General features: G+C 35.8%; 3 protein-coding genes across 3 annotated transcripts; 2 read left to right on the top strand and 1 right to left on the bottom strand.

Moving 5' to 3' along the window:
• The first annotated feature begins 3,089 nt into the window (after nucleotides 1-3,089).
• On the top strand, nucleotides 3,090-7,754 carry LOC119189740. Its single transcript, XM_037440232.1, has 7 exons — nucleotides 3,090-3,175; nucleotides 3,653-3,770; nucleotides 4,347-4,425; nucleotides 5,401-5,516; nucleotides 6,062-6,195; nucleotides 6,666-7,160; nucleotides 7,598-7,754. Exons 1-7 carry the CDS (start codon nucleotides 3,165-3,167, stop codon nucleotides 7,710-7,712), a joined length of 1,068 nt encoding a protein of 355 aa, XP_037296129.1. The 5' UTR covers nucleotides 3,090-3,164; the 3' UTR covers nucleotides 7,713-7,754.
• Nucleotides 7,755-7,874: 120 nt separating this feature from the next.
• Nucleotides 7,875-9,180, bottom strand: LOC115440298. Its single transcript, XM_030164544.2, has 2 exons — nucleotides 9,075-9,180; nucleotides 7,875-8,872 (listed from the first exon to the last, which is right to left on the bottom strand). The coding sequence occupies exon 2, from the start codon at nucleotides 8,856-8,858 to the stop codon at nucleotides 7,875-7,877; it is 984 nt and encodes a 327-aa protein (XP_030020404.2). The 5' UTR covers nucleotides 8,859-8,872; nucleotides 9,075-9,180.
• Nucleotides 9,181-9,269: 89 nt separating this feature from the next.
• Nucleotides 9,270-16,810, top strand: LOC115440295. The gene is made up of 4 exons (XM_030164542.2): nucleotides 9,270-9,406; nucleotides 9,965-10,424; nucleotides 10,639-12,688; nucleotides 12,937-16,810. The coding sequence occupies exons 2-4, from the start codon at nucleotides 10,064-10,066 to the stop codon at nucleotides 16,808-16,810; spliced, it is 6,285 nt and encodes a 2,094-aa protein (XP_030020402.2). The 5' UTR covers nucleotides 9,270-9,406; nucleotides 9,965-10,063.
• Nucleotides 16,811-18,167: the final 1,357 nt, after the last annotated feature.

Below are 18,167 nucleotides of genomic sequence, written 5' to 3' on the forward strand. Positions count from 1 at the left end.
TGCGTTGTCACCGGCTTTGTGATTTTTTACTGTTCCAAATTGTTTGCTTGTGGGAATAATTAAATGTAAAACCACCACATGCGCTTAGAACGGGCACCCGTCCGCAACTGGCCCCATGCAGAGTGCACCGGTGTTGCCAGAGCAAAAAGAGGCTTTACATTCAGCCAAGTTACCTTTTCTGTCGCGAGTCATTCGCAACCCTATTTGAATAGGCTTTAACTGTGTTTTATACTGAGTGGAAATCTGATTGTGTACAAGGATAAATCACGATAAAACGCGTACAAAAGAACTATCGGTCGCCAATGCATAAGCTACAATGAGAAAAGAACCTAATAAAGATACCACACGTTCTTAAACGATAAGGGCGTGCTAACAGATTGCTATGTTTAATTCTCGGCTGGATAACTATGACATTGTAAATGTTAAATAACAAAAATGAATCTGCGAGGATGAAAAAAGGTAAAACGCGAACAGGTAGAGTAGGTCGCGATGCTTTGTCCTAAGTTAACACAATGCAATTATGTACAAAAATATTTACATAGCTGGTGTATTATATTGTTGTTTCTTAACAAAAATAAATATTAAAGGAAGTTTTACTTCGATAGACTGGATATAAATGTATTGGGGTTACGAGGGGTCGAAATTGTAACCAATTTAGGGACTTATGCGGGTAATTTGTCATACAATATTTTTCAATACGATGGTCCTATAAATAACGGTATGGACATATTATTATTCGCCTCATTTATCTAGCAGAAGGCTGGATGTGCTGTGAATTGGATTGGCTCGTGTGCTGGAGTCCGTATTACACCGTAATGTCTATTTTTGCTGCTAAGCAGATTTGTTTAAGCACCGCTGTGTTCCGGTTAAGGGACATTGTAGCAAAACAATCCTTAAACTAATACTTTGCGTACAGAAGTTTACCTGTGTAAGATTTTTTTTCTGCCTTTGGAAATCCTCTGCTTAACATAGACCTCCCCTAAAAATTTCCAGATTTGAATTTGAGTATTTAATAATGTGAAGACATTGTATGTGCATTGAAACGGTTGCGTTCCCAGGTTTATCAGAATATTTGAATGTTTAAAAAATCTATTTCACTTATACTGAAATGCATTCATGCCGTTTATGAGAATACTTAGGTATTTATATAACATAAAGACTATCTTTATGAAACCGATAATCCCTTGCCTAACACTTCAGTTTTGTAAGTTGTTAAAATTTTGTAGAGTCCCTATATTTGAGACTTAACTCATATGGCTATATTATACGGATTCCTCAAACCTATTAACATACTTACTTCTTATTATTTCACGAGAAAAAATTACATCGTAATTTGCATCTAAATTAATATATAAAGCTGAAGAATTTGTATGGACGCGCTAATCTCAGGAACTACTAACTGATTTTCAATTTTTGTCATTGATAAGTAGATACATTTTTCCTGAGTATTATAGACTACTTTATATCTACTAGAATCATTACAATTACATATAAAAATGTATCCCGGAACTTTTTCACTCGGGTAGAGTCGCACGTAGAAGCTGATGTATTCATTATAGTAATATTTTGTAACATTGTTTCTTTATGAAAACTACGCATATAAACCGTCGAATTGATTTGGATATGATATCACACCTAAAATCCCTGAAATTATCATATAAACCACTCTATATTGCCTTTCAAATGAATAAAAAACTAAAAACTATTTTGTATAATAAAATCTCCGTTGTTCTCACTCAGTAACGCTATCAAGCCGCGATAACACATTCCAAACAAATAGTGGCACCTGCGTTTTACTACCGTTTAGAACCATTTATTATCAGCACTAGCTTTTGTTCGTGGCTTCGCCCACGTGAAGGTATTTTCCGGGATAAAAGTCCGATTATATATTTTTCCGGGATAAAAAGTAGCCTATAATCATCTCAGGGTCTTAAATTATCTCTATACCAAATTTCATAAAAATCCCTTCAGTAGATTTTGAGCAAAACGATAGCATACAGACGAACAGAAAAGGGGACTTTGTTTTAGAATATGTAGATAGATAGCGAAGGCGGTAATCTAGTTGGGAGTGGAACGGATTGCCGAGACGAACGTCCGCAGGTTCAAACCCAAAAGCACACACCTCTAACTTTTCTAAAAAATGTGTGTGTCACTGTGTGAATTATCGCTTGCTTTCACGGTGAAGAAAATATCGTTAGGAAACCGGCATACCTGAGAAGTTCTTTATAAAAAATTTCAGGGTGCGTGAAGTCTACCAAGCCGCATTAGACCAGCGTTGTTGACTAAGGCCTAATTCCTCTCAGTAGTAGAGGAAGCCCGTGTCAAATGGTACAGTGTACGAGTATAATACAGGGCTGAGATTATTATTATATGCATTTAGCTCAATAGCCTAGTTGAGAATGGAATCGAAGACAATGGTCTAGTTTCAAAACCCAATGCGCATCTCACTTTTGAAGGTGCGAGTGTATTAAGTATCGTACGATTTAACGGTGAAATAGAACATCGGGTCAACAAACAAACTATCTGAGAATTTTTCAAAAGAATTTTGTGAGTGTGTAAAATGTCACGCACTGGGTCAACGTGGTAGGCTGAGGTCTAAAGCCTACTGGGCATAATATAATAAAAAATGCATAAGCTCACGCTGATATCGCAAATGGGTAAGGCATTCTAGTGGATTCACGTTTCGCCGAGCGTATCCGTGCTATGTTGTGTAAGGAAGTACGCTTTTTTTTAAACGGCGCATAAAGTTCTATCTAGAGTGATTAGTGTTTATTCGAATCGAAAAGTCACAATTAACTATTGTACAGTCAGCAAAAAAGTAAGCGATCAAATAGAAAGTTTTAAATGGCCTATACACGTTAAAATTATTTGTCTTCTTTCTGGAGTGAAGTAAATCGATTTTAATTTTATTTACAAAATAATGTTGTTAAAACACAATCATATAGGTTTGACGTTTTGAATTTGTTCAGCTATTTATGTGACTGTACCTGGAAATCGAAAGCAAAACCTCACGGTCACAGCAACCTCATTTACACCAATGAGATCACCACATCAAACTGCACCTCCTCAATCCGTTTGACAACCAACGACAATATAAACTTCGTCTCGAAGCTGTCAAAATAGTCAACTTTAATATTTGTATTTTTATTTTTAACTTTACAATTATGTCTTACAGGTATGTATAATTGTCATGTCTTGTCCATAATGAATCAAGTGGTGTAACATTTATGGAAACCGCGGCGTTTAGCCTAGTTTTGCACATTTATCTAAGCGATATTACCACATTTAGGAAGTGCTGCGATGATTTCAACTGCTGTTATTATTGTTATATACAATCAATGCTTTTTGCTTACTTTTTGCATTGCTTTTAGAAGTAGAATATTCTTGCTTCCTTAACTTAGTACGAAAATCGTGTTTCTGTCTATCTAAGAGCAAGGTAAAGGAATTCTTGAAAGTCCACTTAATTTTAAATCATAAAATCGTTTCATGGAAAAATTTAAAAATAACCTTTGAATTAATTGCAATATATCAATTATAACGAAATATTATACAATATAATAAAATAAGAACTTACAAGAAATCGTAGTATATTTCGGTTTTGCAACACAAAGAATAACAAAAACACGAACTATTGGTCATGATTTGGTTCCAGTTGTTCGCAATGTACGTTCACATCGCAGTTCGAGAGCGCCCTCATGATGCACCGGCAGCTTCACCACATGGGAGAAGTGGACGACGTGCTGGCTCCACTCAAGACTAATGTATTAGCGGTAATTGTCATCTAAAGCGTATGTAGCAAGTTAACCGCCATTTTGAATAAATGATTCAACATAATTCTATAAGTTTTTATATTTAGATCATAAGTATTGGCGTTAGATAACGTTATTTTAGTCCCATTTAAGAAGCCCAAAACCCATTTCCACACCTCTTCCACAGATAGATTCGACGTTAGTAAACGTGCGGTTAGAGTAATAATTTATTTACATAAGTCTACGATAGAATATATGTAATTGCGTTTAATATGATTGAGGTAACAGTGTGGTTTTGACAGATTTCTCGTGGCAACATTCTTTTTAAGCAAAAAACCTTAATTAATTTGAGCTATTGCATCAGATGATTAAGTAATCATCGCTATCCATTATTCATACAATATGAGGAATAATTTTCGATATTTTTAGGAAACATACAGGGGGTAGAAATTCGTGGCGTTCACCAATCTCATAGGCCGTGCGAAACACAATAGCAAAATTGCCGTTACGTCAGTTTTCTGCGAATCAATGTTATCACCCCGTATATGCTTATTTATGAGAGAAGAGTGACGGTATCAAATTTTCCTGATTTTTCAGGATAAATCCAACACCATGCCACGGGCCTCTACCTTGAACTCGCCGTATTTAGACAACAAGGAGGGCAAAGGATTAAAATGTGAGACGTTACAATTATATCTGAAGTGTTTCTTTTATCACCACAATACACACAAGTCTTTTACATATTTGAATATTAGCATTGCTACAAGTATGTACCATGATATGTATATATCTGCAGCAAGGCAGCAAAGAGCAAGTATTGTTGGGGTCTGCACTGATAGCCAGAGTAGGTAATCACTGGGTATCAGTAGCGAATGATCCATATAACCACATTCCTACCAGCCTCCTTTTATGTAGAATCTTATTAGCGTTAAAATGATTGGCAGACAGCATTTGTTCATATTAGTACCAATCTGTTGTGTCGAATTCCTCTTCAGAAAATTTCACCTTTCACCACTGTTGGGCATTATGACTCCTAGGGCCGTATTCATAAATCGATCTCATCTTTGAGTAAGATCTCAAGCAGACATTCAATGTAATTATTTAATTTAGCGTGTTCTCAGCGTTGTTTAATAGATGAAACTTAGCTGTAAAGATCCGTTGTATATTGTGCCTTAAGATATTTGAGGTGTTGATATTTGTCATTAAAGCGACGATCTTAAAATACTGAATTTAATTTGACAGCGTTTCAGCTGATACAGCACTTGAGAGCGTAATTAATTATATCTTTTACTACGACCCTAAGCATATACGCATATAATCCTACTTAACTTTGCTTACACTATTGTACTTAGCTTACAAACTTGTTTTAGCGTTAAGAGGTGGTTAAGAATTGCTTAAATAGCTGTCAAAAACATCACCGGTTTGTTAGTTTAAAACTTATTAAGAGGCAAGATGGCGGGTTTTGATTTTCACTGATCAAGTAAATGTGTGTTTTAACTAAGCAAAGCTTTGCTAAATTTTTATAAGTAAGATTGGTAAAGTCTTAAGGCGTCTTATACGTGATACCACTGTCTGATGTTTTTATATATGTTGCCAAGCTTTCTATTTTTTTGATTTTTAGTCTTCCTGCAAAAAAACAATTGTTTTTCAGTGTCCCGGACTTCGTCTGCAATCCGGCTGTTCGACAAGCTTCGTGCCCGGATTGCTCGCAGTCGGACGTTGTTCGCGCATCCAGAGGAGAGTGGAAGCATCTCCACTGATATAAACGTATTTTATGCTCTTTTTTATTATATGTGATCTTAGTTGAAAATGCTGTTATACAGTATTTTGCTTGAATATCGTATTGGCGGCTTACCATTCATTTAAATAAACACTTCCAATAGTTATTTTCGATCTAAGACAAAAACTGAAATATCAGACTAAAGCTTTATTGTAATACTTTCAAATGAATTATTTTGGTTTATTCTCGGGATCAGATTGAAAATTAAGATTGAGTGTCAAGTATAAATGGCTTATAAAGCTCAACATGAAACTGTTTAATATAAGTTTAAGATTTAAGAAAACGTCCGTTTCTAGTCTTACCAAGATTCGTTCATGTTTATAAAAATTGGTAAATTGATTATTTAGCAATTTCCGTAAGAAGATTGTGGGACAGAGACTATCCCGCCCACACAACTCCTGCAAACCAGGATCGGCAGTACTACCCATTTTTAAACGCCGAGGGGTGATGGCGAGTCTCAGGGAACACTAATTCGCCTTTACCAATTGTTCCAGGCATAATTATTGATTGTAATAAACTCTATTCCTTTCAGGAACTGTCAGTTCCCAGCGAATGCACTTCAAAAGCTTTCAAATCAGATTCTTCTCGAACGAGTGGCGTGTCAAGCCCAAAGGAGCTACATAAAGAAACGTATGGATGTCACTTGTGCTCTTTTGATGCGGACAGGTACGCAATTTGTTGTAACCTTACTTTTATATAAGCTCTTTGAAGGCTGTCAGTATATTTAAGTGACATGGAGTGACGTAGTCAATTTGATGCGGACACACAACATCAAATAGATCATCGCTTAGATTGGGCGTTAGGCAGATGTCGAATTGTGAAAACAATACTGATACAAATATTAATAATAACATTAAAATAATAATATCAGCCCTGTATTATATACTTGCCCACTGCTGTGCACGGCCCTCCTCTACTACTGAGAGGGATTAGGCCTTAGTCCACCACGCTGGCCTAGTGCGGATTGGTAGACTTCACACACCTTCGAAATTCCTATAGAGAACTTCTCAGATGTGCAGGTTTCCTCACGACGTTATCCTTCACCGTTAAAGCGAACGATAAATTCACAAACATTAAAATATGTCTCATAAATTTACTTAATGATGTTAGATGAATAAAATGGTCTTTATTTTCAGAATAACAGCCCTAGATCGTCATCTCCTAAACGACCATAAAATCGGTCTCGACATCCTTCTTAAACTCGTGATGGCTAAAACAAAAGATGGTCTTTCCGAAGATCCCTTGCCGACAGTTTACGGAGTCCGACAACCGTACTACAAGCCGCTTGATGATGTAATAGAAGATGGAGAATTTATAGTAGAAACAATCACGCCAAAGATCAAAATAATGAAACATGCAATAACCAATACTGACATAACGTGGTCTGATATACCAGATTTGAAAAATAACTGCAGGATGATTTCCAAAGAACTGGAGAAGTTGATAGATGGGCCAACGGATAGTGGTAAAGAAGAGTTATTGGCGAAGATGCAGACGTTGAACGCTTGTATGTGCAAGTTTGCTGATTCTTCAAATGCGTTGACGAAAGTGTTAAAAAAAGAAATCGATGCTAAGAGTGCTCGGGAGCGTTTGAGCGGCAATGAAACGCTTTTCGAACTGGGGCTTGGAGAGTAAGTTAAAGATTGTTAGATTAATTTTGGGTGCGTCCAATTTGCTTGTATGAGATTATTGTAACAAATTGAACTGTTTGCGTGCGTCTTTACTAGATGTTTCGCACAAGGCGCGCGCTAGTGCGTGCATACACAATCATTCGTCAGATATGGACGCGCCCTATTATGCCATGTCCTTAGGCAAGAGAAAAGACGTTCGAAATGACAGCGACGACGACAAAGGCAATCTTTAATATTCAAAGCTGTACTGCAATAGACGATGTAGCAGTTATTAATTAACTATTGCTGGTGAAATCTAATTGAATGACAACCGCTGAGTCGTACAAGTAGTCTAGAGAGTATCACCGTCTTGATCAATTTTATATTTGAGCTGCATTACATGCACCTTTAGGAACGACATACATGATACATCATTTTATGATAGATTTTTTTTTCAGTAGGGGTACACCACGTGACTGGGAAAAGGCGCACAGCGAGAGATTAGAGAGAAACAAAGCCAAACACAACAGGGGAGACAAGACTAAATTATCTTCGGAGAGCTTTTACTTTTAAATGTTCTAAGACGTTTTACTAATAAATTGTATTATTTCTTTATTTCTTATTCCATTGATAAAATGACTTGTGATTTAGGAAAAAATTTCAGATTTTCAAAAACAACAAATCAATAAATTATTTATTGTAAAAGGAAATAAAATAAAAACATACAAAAATAAATTAGTTAGCTTCCTCCCAATTATTATAATCGATGCATTTTTCACAAGAGTGTTTTTCTCTACAATTTTCACACAGTACCACATCATTTTGCATCAGTTTCGTGTTATTTTTGTAGTGGCAACACAGCATATAAACGCATTTCTCGCATTTATTCTCATTTTTTCTATGGTAACACTCATTTGCCGAATCACCGCTTGACATGCAATTAACTTGGCAATACTTGCACTCCACTATCGGCTTAGTTTTAACGACTGGTAACACTCGAGGTCCATGCCTGATCATGGGTCTGTTATTATCATTCGAGTTTTCTAAATCATATTTTCTTACGGTAGCAAACATTCTATTTACTTCTTCTATTGCGTCTTTGGATTTTGTCTTCTCTCTTAATGCATGTTTCAATTCATCCATTTTCATTTGAGGTATGGAGGATGATTTATGTTTGATTAATTCAATGGATTTTTTCCCTTCAGATGGGTAGCTATTAACTACAGTACATACTTTATAATCGGTTTTATTGTCACCAATTGAGTACAAAAATACTTTACTGCACGTTAGTTTTGCTTTGCCGTTTAAATCGTCTGTGGATGTCTCCACATCTTTGGAAAGTTTAGTTTTCACATCTATTTCTTTCTTGCTTTTAAAAGCTTTTAATACTTCATCTAACAAATCAAAATTTGGATTTGTATCTGATTGTGTTTGGACTTCTTTCGAGTTACTCTTTTTTACCTTAAATTCTTTATTTTCTGCAATATCGTTAGTAATTTTATTCGCAGTTATATTTCTTTGACAAATTGGACATGTTTTTGTCTTTCTATTCTGTACAGTTTCTCTCTCTGGTTTGGAATTTAGACACAGGTCACATATAAATCTGTTAAAGTAAGGTTTGGGATATATTTGTCCATTCATATCTGTAGATTGATATATGTTGCTTTTGTAAGTAGTTATCTCTATGTGTACACTCTTGTATATTTCTCTTGGTGTCATATGAGTGTTAAGTCCTAAAATGCAAAGATAATAAAAAAATAAAAATTAACAACGAAAATGCAATCAAATAGGTAATCCGTATAATTGTAATGTTAAATTCAATTTAATTCTGAATAAGAAAAAAGTTGCTCAAAATTCTTTAAAGCTACCATCTTTTGCGACGTAAAAGTTCAACCAAAAATTTTATGTAAAAACTCTAATTTTTAAGTTTCTTACCTTTTATGTGGCATGAATTTACAGTATATTAACATTTATAAATGTTTGTCATGAATATAAAATGTGTAATAAATTGTCAAATTCGACAATATTTTTTTTTATTTCCGTTTTTCCATAGGCGTCTTTCGTAGAAAGAAAACAGGTTACCATACCTAATTATAACTCTATTTATAATACTCTTTGAGATGTATTATTTTATTTCTCTTTTTTCTACGCTGTCATTCATGTCGCTTTCATGACACATATATAATGACAGATAGCTAAAGAAAAATTCTCTGTATTAGAAAAAATAAAAATTGCAAGATCTAATTTTAGAGGATTCTGGAAAATTGGTAAGATAAAGAAACTTATGTAAATCATTGAATATGTAGCTCTGATCTCATCCCAAACGTGGTAAGCGAGACGTTCTTTGTCCAGTAGCAAAATAGATCAAAGATATTTGGCTTGCTAGAGAGGCTAATACATAGGTGGTGAGACGGACTTTGGGATGTAGGTTGAAAAGGGCTGTAAATGAGTAGCACTGCTCGGAAGCCTGTACCTACCTACCGGCTCTATTATTCGCCGGTCTGAAAGACATTGTACCTTGTGCAATCTGCTAGTATTATGAGGCTTAACTTCTGAGGTCTCCTGGACATATGCGCATGCCAATGCCACAGTACAAACGTACACACGTAAATCTTACGACTAAGCTACCGACCTGCTTGGTATTCATGCTAAAGGCTATAAGTCTCTTTGATCTGATCTTGAGTTATTAGGTCATTGGCCAGGTATGAAGGACGTTGCAGTCGCACCCAAAAAAATCGGTCGTTACATGATGCTTGACTTTGGTTTAGCGCTAGGTTATTTCTTTGAATTAATAATTGAATGTTAGTTTTTTCTATTTAAGGAAGATTAAATACCTATTCGATATAAAATTCACAAGAGTATTTACAACAGTTGAAAATTGAGAAAAATATACAAAATGAAATGATAATGATAAATAAGAAGAAATGAAAGAAAATAAAGCTGTTTCTGTTGCGAAACAGGAGCAGCGCACCGAGAGAGTGTACGAAGTTTATTATAATAAAATACAAGACGAGCGACGTCCCTACTTCAAAGACTTCGGTTGCCAATACGATGTTAAAAGAAACGTGAAATGCGCTTGTCAAAATGCAGGAACATTAAAAAAGAGAGACATGTACTTTACCGGATATTCGAAACAGGTTTACGCGTACCATGGAACAAAAAGTGTTACAGATATTGGTGTTGGAAGCATCAAGGCGTTACAAAGGAAGAGAGTAAGAAGAATATATTTGCCTGAAACTGATGAGAGAGGCATTGGCAGTGAGGATCTTTCCGCTTTTGTTACACGTTAGTATTTTCATTTACCACGCTAATTGCAACGTTAATTATACACACTTTGTTCAAAAAACTCTACGTGTTTTCTACAAGCTTAAAAAAAAATTAAGATATCAGCACTTATATTGTTTGTTGCTCACGTTCAATGAATTTCGATACCAAATAAGTCGTTATAATATTTTTTGGAATTTATTGATATAGCAAATATAAACTTTTCCCCTTCAAGGTAAGACAAGGCCTATCCCCAGAAGTGGTTATTATGACCAGAAGAAAACGTCATCGAAATGCGTTGGAGGCAACATAGAATACAATACAGGATGCGTTTTGAATGAGAAATTATCTCCTATAGTACAAACAAGGTCTGGAGCCACAAGTCCTAGCGACTGGAGGATAAACACAGAAGTCGCGAGCAACACCATTGGTAAGGACATGGTAACTATTACAACGCAAGTTGAAACTGAAATTGATAATGCTCAAGAGAATGCCAAAAATACAGACAATATAGAAATATCTGATATCAAACAACCAGTTAATAATGCTCAAGATCCAAGATGTAGCAAAGATCAAGCACCTGTACCAGAAAATTCCCAAATGAAAGATAAAAAAGGAAATCTAGTGAATAGAGCTGTTTCCTCAGATTCTTTGCTACAACATGTCCATAACTTAGAAAATCCTAGCGATTATAAACAGAGTGGTACGTCTGTTGATCCAATGGAGAATAAATTGGAAAGAGAATATAGAAAAATGTTTTCAGCAAAAGGTAAAGACAAAAGACCCAATGAAAAACCTATGTCAGATATGAAGAGTGCCTCAGTACTGCGCCGTAGGTTCGAAGCTTTAAGGCGAGGTAAAGTTAAGAAAGAAGACTCTAAAAAGAATGCTAATATTCCTAATAAAGAGTCCAATCAGGTCGGTGCTCCTATAAGAAAGGACGTATCTATAGCATCCGATCCTCCGTCTTTAGAGGGAAGATCTTACTCAAATACAAAAACTTATAGTCCATTTCATTTCAACAATGAACCCGAAAAATCTAATTGCAAACCAAGTACTTCGCGTAAGAGATCCTCTACTGAAAAGAAAGATAAAGACAGCTTACAATGGTCTCAGATAGGTAATGATGACAGCGATTGTCAAGGAGTTAAAGGGATGTTCAAATTGTGGGGTAAGACATTTAATTTAGAAGAAGATACCTACAAAAAACGATCATCTCCTATATCTTCTCATCAAAGAGTAAACACGTTTACAAAACAACCAGAAAAGAAAGCAGAATTAAAATTAGAAAAAACAGTCAAGAAAGACGGAAGAAAGTTTTTCTTTTTCAAAAAGAAGAGTAAAGAGAAATCTAAACCTTACAAATCAAAGAAAGGATTAACAGCAGGACGCTGTGAAGTTGGAGACGGCCTTACGATAAAAATAGACGGAAACGAATTTACTCCCAATGAATCAAAGAAAAAAATTCATATATCAGAAGACATGCTTCGCAAGCAGTGGCTTCATAAGTACCTTACTCATGCAATAGAATCCAAAAACAGTGTCCAAATTAGATGGAACAACAAAACCTATGCAACCAGCAGTAGCACTATCTTTGAACTAATGGATACTGTTTACCAAGATACTGGTATTGTTTTTAGATCAAGAAGTGAAGTAACTACTGGCGAATCATCATTTTACAGGTCCAAAACACAGCACGTAAACTTTGCACATCAAGAAATTGAGGCTTGGATGATACCAAATACTGTTGTAGATGCACCTAAACAAAAATGTAGGAAAGTAAAAAATATGAGATCAAAACAAACAACAGAAATGAGAACATCGGCACAAAAATGGTTCATCGATAAAGCTAAAGCATTTTCACGGAAAATAGAAGTTGTTCTACACACAAAACATGTAGTTCACTCTCCTAAAGAATCTAGTTCAGAGTACTTGCGAATAGATATTCCGAAAGACTTTTTTATCGAATCAAGCAGTGACGAAAATAGAAAACCTTCAAGCGATGAAGAAGTGTTCAAAATCGTAGAATATGAAAGTGTGGCTGACTCTAAACGAAATAAGAAAGATATGGCAACAGGCGATCATCCGGCTGACGATGTTAAATTGATGGTTCAAAAAACGAGTCACGTCTTGGAACCAAATATTTTGGAGACCGTTATTAAAGGACCGGCAGCGAGGAGAGACGTGGTCATTCAGGGCAGCGATGTAAATATACCGAAGCGGTGCGACGTTATAGGTGTTGGTATTATAACGCAGAGAGATTTGAGAGAAATTAGAAAGCCTATGTAAGTAAAGAATTCTCTCTTACTCGTAGCTAATTAAACCCGCGCAAAATCTCGTGTAGAAGTTTCGTATGAATATGGTAGTCAGCTTCCACAACACATATCAAAATAATTCATTTCATGTGATATTTATACTTTTATTCTAGTGAAATGAAGCTAAGTTAAATAGTAATACTCCCTAGCTAGAACCTTAGTTTCTATTAATCATCGATGTTTAAAATAAAATAAACCAACTGCAAATGTTATTCCAGCTTAAAAATTCAAGATTACCTGACCGACGAAGAATCAGAAACGAATTTAAAAAAGAACCAAAAGACTTGCGAATTTGCCGAGAGCTATTTACAAGATTATTATCGTCACTGGACTCCTCTAGGCATGGATCTTTTCTCGTGGTGCGTCAGCGATTCTCACCTAAGATGCAATTCAGAGGAATCTGAACGCAGTTATCATAACCAAGGAGACGGTTCGAAGTCATGTCCAAATATTTACGATGATTTTCAAACTTCAGCTATAATTCCTTCAAGCAACGGCTGTGACTCTGTATGCCCCGGTCAAGACTTGACGGACTACGAAGAACTAAAGCCTGCAGACATAGAATTTTTCAAATGTAAATGGCTAAGAAAGTTAAGAGTAAAAAAATCTACCATAAATAATTGTGGCAAAAGAGTTCTCCCTAAAGATTCTTTAGAAGTATTTAAAAGACGCAAGATTTATGCGTCGAGTGATAAGTCGAAATGGACGTGCTCAAGCTATTGTGACGTCAAACCGTACTCAATACCGAGTATTGAAGACAAGGAGGCGCAAGGTCTGACGGCGGAAATGTCCAGGTCAACAATGGCCAGTAGAGGGATGGAAACAAGGCCAAGACCTTGTAAAAAGCACGTGTCTATGAAAGAGGACGGGACGTATGAATACGTATCCAAATCGGAGGGATCACCAGCGGGCATACTCATGTTCAGGGGTGCGAGTGGCTGCGATGTTTGTAGAGAAGCTGCAGGAATTTGTCCAAAACATGCTACTGTGGATCCAGTATCATGTGAAATTCCTGACCCACCTTGCAGACCTGTGTGCTTAGACAATCCAAATCCACCGTGCAGTCCTATCATTCCTTTACCAAGTATGAAGAAAGACTTACAGCCAATTAAAAATAAATGCATGGAACCTCCTCCGCCTGAACCTGAAGAACCTGTCATGCCTCCTTGTCTGACTGCCGATAATCTTGAAAACGGACCACCATGTCAAGAATGTCGATCAATACTAGAAGGAAATTCTCCTAACGTCGATACCGAAGATAGCAGTTCGCCAACCGACGAAAAACCACCACCACTGGCAAATCCAGCCACAAAACAGCCGTCTATATTATGTCCACATTTCCCACCATGTAGGAAATCTCAATCATGTCAAAAATCTACGGATTACGCACAAAATACTCCGAACTATTGCCCAAAAATTCCAAGCGTTGCTAAAGAGGAACTCAAACCACTCGTCTGCCCCGTACCACCATGTCTTGTTAAAAAGAAAAAAGAAGAAATGGAATCACGCTCTTCCTCACCGTGTGATAGACCATCATGTAAGAAACCACCTAGTCCATCGAACTCCGAGCAATTTCCATGGCCATTAAAAAGCCAAAAATCGGATCAGTCAACGTTGGATCTACCCATTTTGCCACCACCAGCACCAGCAAAGAAAAGTCAAAGTTCAAAGTCGTACAAGTGTAATGACGATTGTCCACTATCGCCAAAGTATTCAAGGCAGACTATAGCACCTAAAAACATACAAAGTGAAGGGGAATGTAGTGGCGACTGTGCGAATAGAATTGATGTAAAACCGCCCAAGAAAGTTTCTCCCCTTAAATGTACTAGCCCATGTGCTTCGCCCCAAAAACCCGAGTCTCCAGTTTTACCTCTCTTGCCCGTAGAACCATCTAAATATAAACGTATATTACCGGATAATCAAAACCTTAAGATGCAACGACCAAGTAAAAAGACCTGTTCAAAACAATGTTCAGCCGTCGACGACGATGACATCGAAGATGGTGTAATACAATTAAACTCAAAGGAGAGAATTACTATAAGAATGAAGGAACTTACACCAAGTACAGAAGAGATACGGGAAGGGATGAACATTAAAGTCAAAGACGACGACGGAAATACACTTTATGAACGTAGAGAGTACAGAAAATCTTGTAAGCCTTGTCGACCATCCCTGTTAGGGGACATGTACAAAACTTCCGATGTAAATCGTTGTTCAACTCCAATCACAATAAAGAATGTGCAGACTTCTCAGGAACGAGAGAAAGTCGAAGAAGTAGAGAACAAAAGTGACTCAAGCGTTGCTAATTTAGTTGAAATTCAATTTAAATTAAAAATAATGCAAGGCGATAAAACCACAGAATTAAAAATAGGTAAAAACAAAAATGATAACCACATGGGACAAATAAAAAAAAGTGAAATCAGTCCGACACCACAAGACATATTTGTAGTTAAAGACGACGATAACCATTTATGTGTAAAGCCAAGTCCCAAAAATGACGTCAATATACGAATAGTAATAAAGAATTTTAAATCAAAAACAGATAAAAAAAGAAACGGCAAATACAATGATGATTTCACGCAAAATATATCTAATAAGTTTCATACAGTCTCAACAGGTTATAGTGACGTGTGTACGGAAGCGACTCTAGACAATGTTTTCTCAGTACAACGGGCCACAATAGATTTGACAAGTTCGAATGAAAAATTAAAAACTCAGACTAACCCGAGCGAAAACAAAAGTAAAGTTGAGTTTGTCGAAGAAGTTTCTAAAATCACTACGCCATCGATTGATGCCAAATTCAACCCATCTATAAACAAAGTAGAGACTGATCATTTTGATGAAAAATCTTTGACGTACAAGAAACTAAAAAATGAAGATGAAGAAGATTTTAAAAGTTACCTTCCAAACCAAGAAGTACGAGCGTCACTGTATTCAAATTCAGAAGATCTTGACAACTTTGAAGTCACCTCTAGTAATGCAGACAGCACCACGTTTATAGAAAAGCCAATAAGTAAAGCACAAAAGAAAGAATTACTAAAGAAGGTTATGGAGAAAGCACACGCGACGAAAGACAAATCTAAAGATAAAATAAAACAGTTACGTGATATGTTGAAAGTTATTTTGACATCAGATAGCAGTGAACACGACGAAATGGCCGTAACTAGCAATGAACTATTGAAAGACCTCACATTTGCGTCTTTACAGCCGAATTTTGTAAATGAGACAGACAGTATGAATACCTCGTATAATATTAGGAGTATCTTGTCACTCGTTGAGGACAGTGAACCGAAGTATTATCCAACTGAGGAGCAAAATAGCGAATGCAGCAAGAGTGAGGGAGAACAAGAAAGAATAGAAAAGCAAAGAGGTTGCATGTGTAGCACATTTGCCGAACGATTAAATCTCCGAGGTCTAGGCGAGGGAAAATGCTGCTGTCGTGTTAAGCAAATGAAAAGCGAAAACACCAGCTGCGATATAAAAACTGAAAACGATATTTTATTCATGAACATGACAACTCCCGAATTAGTCGACGTTGAAACCCAACAGTCCAAAAATTTCTGGAATAGGCCACCCAACGCTAGCAATTCCAATTGCAATAAAACAAAATCGAATATTAGAAACGAGCCGACAATATCAGCACATTATCAAGAAATATCTACTAGATACATAAGACGTCAAAATACTGAAATAGAAACAAGAAAAAAGTTTGTATCATCGTATAAAGATAGCAAAGAGATGAACATGAAAACTTTAAACAGAAACATTGCACTTAATATTTCTGAAGATGATAGAGCTATTTTATTAAAAGCTACTCCGACTAATGTTTCAGCGACTGTAAAAAAATCGAATAATGTTAAAGGGAAACCAACAATTGTTCGAAAACCACACATATTACAATCATACGCAACAAAGAAAGCTGTATTGGAAATATACGCTGAAAAAACCATTGAAGAAGATGGTGAACACACGGTCGCTAAACTGCCTAAATTTGTGTATGATAAAGAAAGTGAAATCCGTAGATATCAGCAGAGACTGTGCCATTACAATAGTGTAAAAAGGAACGTGGTCATGATGTCCGTTGAGCGGTAAAAATATTGTCACACAATTTGTTTTGTTTTTATGTTTATGCAAATATATATTTTTTATTTAACATGAATATTATTTCAATAATACATAAGGTACCAAATTTTATAATATGTGAATTTGCGGCGAAGGCAAAATAAAACAACACCCATTAATAAAATAATTTATTGTACTTTTATATAAAATATAAAAAAAATAAAACCACCATTTGATATCAAATTACAAAATCTTTGGAACTTATGCGCTATAATTGCTTATTAAAATTTTATTTATTTTTCAACTCATTCATCATCTATAATGATATGATTTATACATTTAGTATGATAGGTTAGGATTGGTTGGATTCCTGATTATGAGAAATCAAAGTACCCCAGCAATAAACATATATAGGTCGGTGAGGTAAAACAGTCTTACATGTATCATTATGAAATGAATAATATCCTAACAGTAGTGTAGGAAAACCACACAGTTCTGAAAGATGTTTTCTCTTTTTAGTAGAGAATGCTATGTTAAAGGCGCTATCCTCAGCAAAAGGGCGCGCTAGCCGTATATTTAGAAACTATTTGATATTTATAATATATATAGAAAAAATAATATAATATTTTTACAATTTTTAATTATCTTTACTTTGTTTCTTTCAATTTATTTATAATGTGGAATTTCTTTCGTCCATTTTTAATGAAAATGCCACTGAAATTGTTGATTCCCTGTTTCTCGTCCTAAATTACGCATAATTTGCAACCAAAACTATGAGACAATGGAATAAAGAACACTTTAATATTTTAAATTTTAAAAAGACAAAATAGCTTTTTTTAAATTCATCATAAAGTTTGTATATTCTCGTCCGTAACTTATGCGCTGTAAATGTACGGAGAGAATGCTCAAGGATGTTTGCTCGGGGAGGGCTCAACAGGGGACGATTTAATATACGATTATAATATAAAATACCTTCATTATTCTGTGTTTACAAGTTTGTACGAATCGGCATAATATATTGACTAGCGAGGAATTATATAATCGGTCATCTCTCGTGAATCAATATCTGTACCATACACCACTTACGTACCATCAGATAAAGTGGATCATTTGCCACGCCGGAATATAAAAAAGGGCTAAACTCGTTTCCTCTTCGCACTAATGTAAATTCCGTAAATAAGAGAACTATTCAGCAATCAGCAATGCACTAGCCTAACCATTTTGACAGGTCCCAGTTGCTAGGTAATCGGCGCAGGTGCCGTGGTAACATCTCGTGTAAAACTTCCAGAAAATGTAAAGAAAATGATGTGCACTATTTTTACGAGACCCTTTTTCAATATACGATTTGCAAAAAAATAAGGTGTATTTGGTTTCTTACTTCGTATAG

This window comes from Manduca sexta, chromosome 18, assembly GCF_014839805.1.
Source record: "Manduca sexta isolate Smith_Timp_Sample1 chromosome 18, JHU_Msex_v1.0, whole genome shotgun sequence".
In the NCBI taxonomy this organism is placed as follows: domain Eukaryota; kingdom Metazoa; phylum Arthropoda; class Insecta; order Lepidoptera; family Sphingidae; genus Manduca; species Manduca sexta.

Bases quoted from the DNA above. Each gene is read 5' to 3' on its own strand.
- LOC119189740 (XM_037440232.1), top strand. The intron at 6,196-6,665 runs GTACGCAATTTG...CTTTATTTTCAG, and splicing joins TGCTCTTTTGATGCGGACAG to AATAACAGCCCTAGATCGTC. The intron at 7,161-7,597 runs GTAAGTTAAAGA...TTTTTTTTTCAG, and splicing joins TTCGAACTGGGGCTTGGAGA to TAGGGGTACACCACGTGACT.
- LOC115440298 (XM_030164544.2), bottom strand. From the start codon at position 8,858: ATGACACCAAGAGAAATATACAAGAGTGTACACATAGAGATAACTACT.
- LOC115440295 (XM_030164542.2), top strand. From the start codon at position 10,064: ATGAAAGAAAATAAAGCTGTTTCTGTTGCGAAACAGGAGCAGCGCACC. The intron at 10,425-10,638 runs GTTAGTATTTTC...TTCCCCTTCAAG, and splicing joins TCTTTCCGCTTTTGTTACAC to GTAAGACAAGGCCTATCCCC. The intron at 12,689-12,936 runs GTAAGTAAAGAA...ATGTTATTCCAG, and splicing joins AGAGAAATTAGAAAGCCTAT to CTTAAAAATTCAAGATTACC.